Below are 7,175 nucleotides of genomic sequence, written 5' to 3' on the forward strand. Positions count from 1 at the left end.
TTTTTCAAGGATTTTTAAGCTACTTGAATGTTGATTAATATTATAATTAAAGAATTCTTGTCAGCTGGATTTCACCTGAAATGATAAATTATGTGGAGTTCTTTCTGCACTGTAAGTATTTCAAAACAATGTCAAGTTTCAGATCTACTTTAGAAAATACCAGGACCTTCTAAGCTTTTTTCTTATAGAAATATGAGATGTTATTTAAATATTTTGTCATGTAGTACTTAATTATGTTTACTGAAATGGTGTGTGTATCTTTTTTTTTTTTTTCCCATGTGGGATCAGAGGTAATCGTTAGCTATCTAGCTCTTCAGTTATCACCATAATTTCTTTTTTTTTTTCTTTCCCCCTTCATGGGTATTTGCTCTTCTTATTCTAGAAGAGGAGGAATTTGGTGAATCTGGTCAACGAGTCTTTATTGGTATGTAGCAACTAAGAACTAAGATAGCTAGAGCTTGATGTAGATAAAAGGTTTGTCTGTGCCTGAATCAAATTTTATGTTCTTTACCTCATGTAAAGTCTTACTGAACTGAATTCTAGCTACTGTCTTTCAGATTTCAAGCCGTCACTTGCCTCCTACTAATACTTGTTCTCCCCTTGTGAACTTCCCTCCGTGTTAATTTTCTACTGAGCCCTTGCCACCACCATTTTAACTTGACTGACTGTCAGACTTCCCTTACTTCAAGATTAACTTTCCTAGGGCATAATGTTGTCCCCTTGTTGTCCCCTTGTCTTTCATGTATTGAGAATAATTATAATGTCAAGCTGAAGAAACAAACTCATCTCGATTAGTAAACTCATCCTGATTAGTAAAATTAGTCTTTAAAATATTTGAATTAATTTCTGAGGCTGAAGTGAATGTTCCAGATTTGTTTTAGCAGAATGGCCCAGCTACACTTTTAATCCAGTCCTGGTGGTGCATTTTATGGCCAGAAACTTTTCCTCAGGCTCATTTGGGGGATCTTGTTTTGGTCATTAATTCTGGACTGATTTTGGTGATTTTTTTTTTTCAGTAAGACCTGTGGTTTTACTTCTAAAACCTCTTCCTTGGCTGCCTTTTAATACTGAAGGGCTCTACCAAACTGACATACCAAGTACAGCAATGAAATTAACTTTCACCTTGCAAAAAGCTCAAAATCACAGTGCATTTTTGTGTAACAGAAACAATCCAGACTAAACAACTAGTTGTCTGCCTTTCAGGTATAGTTTTCAGTATTGGTGCCTTTGTCTCTTATAGCTGGTTTTCGTAGAAGTATGCGCCTATGTCGCAGAAAATCCCGGACTAACCAGCAGTCATGTTATGCTCAGTGCTCCAGCAGCTGTTACAGCACTCTTGTAGCTCCATATGAGGAGGTGGTTAGGTACCAGCGGCACCCAGCAGACCGGAACAGACTAATTGTACTAGTGGGTAAGCTGTAATTACTTTCTCATGCAAATCTCACAACCTGTGACAGGGGAGGAAGCAGTCAGTCATTGTGTGACTCACTGAAACTTTCTGCTGCTGATTGCAACAGGTGGCRGCTGAGGACTGTGCAGGTAGCTCTCAAAGCAGCAATTCAAGAATGATTCCTTGCAATTTGACCATGTTGTTAGTTTTATAAAGATTAACGTATATATTGTTGTCTCTGCTTAAGATGAGGAATGTTTTTTTTTAAAAAAAAAAAAAAAAGTCTTTACAAGAAACCATAGTTATGGATGCTGGATGAAAGTGCATTTTATTGGGGAAATGGTTCAGTTTTGTACTCAGCTGGGGCCAATACAAAAAAAAAAAAAGGAGAAAGCATTTGTAACTCATTAGAAAATAACTGATTAGAAAAAAATCATTACATGAAAGTATTTCCACAACCACTATGAAAAATACATGTATTTCAAAGTGGGAAAAGGAATGCTTCAAAAATTCAAACTAGAAAACCTCAATCATAGGCATCAGGGAAAGCTAAAGATGCCTCGAATAATGTTTGCTGTAGTGAATATTGTATGAAGTGAGCTGCAGGCTCTCTAAGTCTTTAATTTTAGTGACTGAAAGGAAGCTGTTTCTTCTACAGAGTTCCATGTTCCTCATAAAGCAAACCAGATAAATCCTTGTTAATTCTTGAAGTATTAGATACTATTTTTTTCTTTTATAATGGCATTGCTGAATTGCCTCCTGGGAATGATTGTGTTGCTGGGAAGTGATTTTTGTGCCCTGAACCCATCAAGATACTTCAGTCACTTTTGGTAACTTTTTTTTTAAGGATCTCTGTGTGCTCTAAGTTCACAGGATCAAGCTAAAAAGTGGTTACTTGCTGCTGAGGAATCCAGCAGCAGAAGCAGTAATCTGACTCTTATTCTGGTGATAGGTCATTGCTTATCTGTTGACTAAAATCACAAATTCATCATATTTACAATTTATTCATGTTGGCATATCTTGGAAAATTGGGAGCGCACATATAAAGTGCCTCTGTCAGTAATTAGTTGTTTTTCCAACAATACAGGTCCTGCAGGAGTTGGAGTGAACGAGCTAAGGCGAAGGCTTATTACAAGTAACCCACAACAGTTCCAGAGTGCTGTACCTCGTATGTAATGTTCTTCCCTTCTCCACCTACCCCTCACATCAACGATTAGAAAAATATCAGGGACCTCCCTCTTGCTCTTGAGTATTCATCTTTGCTGGATAGATGGTTTTCAGCTCTACTGCAAGGTAGAATTGTTTGCTTTTTAAGGTTTGGTTTAAAGTACTGTAATTCTCCTTACTTTGGCAATTCAGACAAAGGTACTTTATGGATTTCGAGAGCTGTAGCTTGAGCTTTATGGAGCAGTAGATTATCTGTGTGTTTTTCTCTAATCCTGTTTTTTTTTTTTTTTTCTCAGCTTTGAATAAAGAATGCTGCTTAGGGATATTATAAGGATAAATTTGTAGTGTTTAAGTGATCAGATATGATAATGAAGGTAATCAAAGTTTATGCTGAGTAGGCTTTGCAGCTTTCCTTATTAGCCTTCTTGTTTTGACTGAGATTTATGCAACTTAATTTTTGATTTAATCACAAATTGTCTCTGCCTGGGCTTATTTGGTACTTGTGATTTGGGTAGCCAAACAGGAAATGTATGAATCTGAAGTTGGTTGAAAATTTAAGCATTTCATTATGCTTAAGATACCAAATATGAAGAAAGTGTAAGTGTGGAAACATTTGARGGATGTTTCAGAATGAACTTGCATCAAACTTACCTCAGAGGAGGAAGAAAGAGTTGTGGAAGCAGATCTAAAGCAATTCTTGATGGGTTTGAGTCAGAAGTATTTGGACTAAATTCCTTCTTCTATCCAAAGTAGTATGGGTGTGCTTACTAATTTTCAAGGACTTGCCAGTGGGCAACCAATAGAGTAGACAAGCCTTTTGCTCTGGACTAACAAATGGAAACAACTCATTTTATAACTTATGCAAATACCAATTTATATTCTATTACAAAAAGCTATCTCTTTTTCATTTATAAAATTAMAAATATTTACTTGCAGCTGTGTTTTTGTTCTTGTTATTTTGGGGTTTTTCCTCTACAGATACCACTCGTGTTCAGAAGAGTTATGAAATGAATGGTCGTGAGTATCACTATGTATCAAAGGAAACTTTTGAAAACATGGTGTATGCCCACAGGTAATTAGCAGAGACAAATTCTGTTCTGTTCTTGTCACTTAACATGGGGATTACTCCTGTCATTTGACGTGGGAAGACAGTTTTGTTGTTAGGCATCAGGTTTGGGCTCTTCTCCTAATTGCTCTAGATGTCTGGTATAAATTTTTGTCAAATTATTTGAGGCTGTAGCTTCAGAAGTTGTATTTGTGCAGACACAAACAAGTTTCTCTAAAATTAATCTCAGCATCCTTCTAAAATAAGGTGGGATCTCCAAGACCTGAGCTCATCTAATGTGATTTTTCTTAAGTTATGAGTTTAATCTTTCTGGAAACTGGACTGCTTTCTAAAATTGAACAGTGAGTCAGACATGTCTTGTATATACATCTTCATTGTGAGACCTCTGGAGTGATGACATCTTCGTCTAAGCATCTGAGCTGTAAGGGTCAAATTGTCAAATGTGACTGCTMACCTCTATGCTTCAGTAATCCCTCTACTAAACCAGCTCAGCACTAGAAGTTACGCTCCTTGAGCAGTGCAGAGTTTTGAGATCTTCCGATTGTGAAATTAGTATTATATAAATGACAAGTGTTTTGTCACTATAAATAATACAGTTGAAGTTCTTATAGTTGTCTTGAGATTGACCAGAATCTATGAACAGATTGACCAGAACTTATGAACAAATACTTTGTCACAGCAAGATGAGTAAAAATGCATGCTTTTGGAATGTCCAGGTTGACACTAGGTCCTGCCTGTTGTCCTCGTTGTAGTGGGAAAGAGCGAATGTGGAGGTGGTTCAGCAATATTCATTAAGTTTTGTCGTCGTTCAGTCTTGATCACAGAGGTTTCATTTGCAGAGTTCACCTTTAAATGGAACTGTTTTGAGACTGAAGTGCTCTTTCATTTTTCTTCTCCTCCCTCATGGCTACTGCAGAATGCTGGAATATGGGGAGTACAAAGGGTTCCTATATGGTACCAGTGTTGATGCGGTACGAACAGTCCTTGATGAAGGGAAGATCTGTGTAATAGATTTAGAACCACAGGTGAGTCACAAAAGAGCAGAGAATCTGCAGTTGGCATCTTCTGGAAGGAAAAATAATCCTCTACATTCTTGAGCTTTTGGAATAGGGTTAATTGCTCTGATTTGTCTTGTTTCCACTTTAGCTTATGATGCTTAATAATAGATTATTCTTTGAATCAAGTCGGGGAGGGGGGTGTGGAAACCTACAATAACAGTTGAAATCATCTCCTGATTGGCTACTATGCAGAATTAAGTGATCAATATGATACAGGAGCTTAATAATGTCTGCTCCAGGGATTATTAGTGAGGTCATCTTAAAGCAGGTGTTCCTGAATAAGATTACTGCTAGGTCTGGAGATAATGGTACTTTATAAACAATTGGCTTTTTTAATGGGACTAAAAAAAAGGGTGAATACACTTAAAATGCTTTAATTTTTATTACTCTTAATTTGCAGGGCATCCAAGTAGCCCGAACTCATGAATTAAAGCCCTACATTATATTCATCAAGCCCTCAAGCATAAGCTGTATGAGGCAGTCTCGTAAAAATGCAAGAATAATTACAGATTACTACGTAAACATGAAATTCAAGGTGAGATTTGGAGATGGAAGAATTGATTACAGTGGAATTTGTCATTAGAGTATAATGCTTTCTTTAATTGTATTAATACTTTAAAGGATTATAGTGTCTTCACAAATAGATCTKCATGTGTGGTTTGTTGTGTTTTTTTCCTCTAGATTTGCTTTGGAGGAGGTTATAATTCATACTTAGACTGAGGCATTTGCTTCAAAATGTCCTTTAAAAGAGGCTGTTCTGTAAATGCTTGCTTTAATTAACTGCCTTGTGACAAAATTTGAGACATACACATTTATTGTTTGCATTGAAATATATGGAATGTGTTCCATTCAATGATTTAACCAGTTTTTTCTAGTAGTGTGTATTTCAGTTATACTTAATGACAGAGTTGATAGAAATTCTGTAGTGAGTTATATAAACAAACTCATTCTGCTTATAGGAAGTCTTTATGCTGCATTTACAGTGTGTCTAGTACATTTGTCACCATGGCTTCCATGAAAATCATGATCAAGTTTAGCCCCTTATTTCAAAGACCTCAGTCCATTCTTTAGATGGAAATGAATCATAATTTCTAAGACAGATGTGAACATTGGAGAAATCTGCAGGAAAAGCTAAAATGCAGAATAAGAGCGCCAGTGTTACAAACTCAATTTGTCTGCAGTCTGTAACATCCTCTGGCACTGGTCAGGAAAGTAATCTTTGGGAGCAAATGAAAAATATACTGGAGCATACTGACCCATAAGGTAAGTCAAAGGGAAAGATGTGACAATCAGCTGTGTTCAGAAGCTCAGAACTGACTGTAGCGTGCATACTTTGCTGTTGGTAGCAATTGTAAATGGAATTAACTTGCACTGCACCATCTGTTTGTCCCTTGATTATTATAGCTCGAGGGGTTCTGCAGATACCATGCAGACTGGCTCTGTACACAGCGGTCAGGATCGATACAGATTTGGTTTGTCTCTTGCAGGAAGAAGATTTACAAGAGATGGAAGATTCGGCTAAGAAAATGGAAATCCAGTTTGGTCAGTTCTTTGATCAAGTGATTGTGAATGATGATTTACAGGAAGCGTCTGCGCAGCTGCTATCGGCTGTCTACCGTGCACAGGACGAGCCCCAATGGGTCCCTGCAGTATGGATATGCTCAGACACTCAGCCGTAATTCTGAGAGACTGCCAGCTTCGTGAAGATTATAGCTTATGTTTTACCTCAGGAATAATCCTCATGTCAGGATTGCAAGAATTTATCTTTGTATGTGAGGATTTGGAACAGGATTAGGAAAGAAGCTGTTGCAGGAGATATAATCAGACTATATTCTGTGTAACTCTTTAGTATTTTATGTTAGTTTGATCCATTTTTGTACCAGAAAAATTTCTGGTGTCTTGATTACAAGAATAAAAAATGCTTTTGTTTCATGCATTGTGTAATTTACTCAGCTATAGAAAATTCCCTAATTCCCTTCTTGTTAGGAACACCCTGGTACTGTGATACTTGCACATGCTGGAAGCCAAACTGGCGGATGATACTCTGTGTATCCAGTCCAGAGCATGCTTTTAGCGTGCTGCCTTTGAGCAGAGTGTTTTTCATGCAGGCACTGGTTTGGTGCTTGTTCTGCCTTCTTTTTAAGGCTGGAGCAGAGTGGCGTTACTGTAAAAATGACTCTAGAAACCACAGTTATCTTCATAGTACATGTCACACGAGCATTTCTTTGCTTGTGGGGTGAATGGAAACCGGCAGAAGTAGCGGTGGCTTTAGCGGAGCGGGGCAGCGGCCGGGAGCCCCTTTCTTTCCTCGCTCGCGGCAGCTGCCCCCGCGAGCTCTGCGCGCCCTCCTCGCTCTGCCTCTCGTTGCAGGAACCCCCCGGAGCAGCGGTAGCCGGAGACCCTTGCCGTGACGGGGCGAAGCTGCGGCTCCCACGGGCGGCTCCCGGGCAGGACGCGCGGGCGCGGCGCGGCGCGGTGAGTGCGGCCGGGGGCG

At 38.6% G+C, this 7,175-nt stretch overlaps 1 protein-coding gene across 1 annotated transcript in view; it reads left to right on the forward strand.

Moving 5' to 3' along the window:
• The window catches only part of MPP4 (MAGUK p55 scaffold protein 4), a 21,127-nt gene extending 14,514 nt beyond the window's left edge, over positions 1 to 6,613 (forward strand). Inside the window, exons 15-21 of the mRNA XM_085299410.1 lie at positions 383 to 424; positions 1,241 to 1,411; positions 2,478 to 2,558; positions 3,536 to 3,629; positions 4,540 to 4,648; positions 5,082 to 5,216; positions 6,169 to 6,613. Coding sequence (XP_085155536.1) covers positions 383 to 424; positions 1,241 to 1,411; positions 2,478 to 2,558; positions 3,536 to 3,629; positions 4,540 to 4,648; positions 5,082 to 5,216; positions 6,169 to 6,360 — 824 coding nt within the window. The 3' untranslated portion in view covers positions 6,361 to 6,613. The remainder of the gene's footprint in view (positions 1 to 382; positions 425 to 1,240; positions 1,412 to 2,477; positions 2,559 to 3,535; positions 3,630 to 4,539; positions 4,649 to 5,081; positions 5,217 to 6,168) is intronic.
• Positions 6,614 to 7,175: the final 562 nt, after the last annotated feature.

The sequence above is a fragment of the Rhea americana genome, unplaced genomic scaffold, assembly GCF_003343005.1.
Source record: "Rhea americana isolate MKP2758 unplaced genomic scaffold, rheAme1 scaffold_15, whole genome shotgun sequence".
Taxonomy (NCBI): Eukaryota; Metazoa; Chordata; class Aves; order Rheiformes; family Rheidae; genus Rhea; species Rhea americana.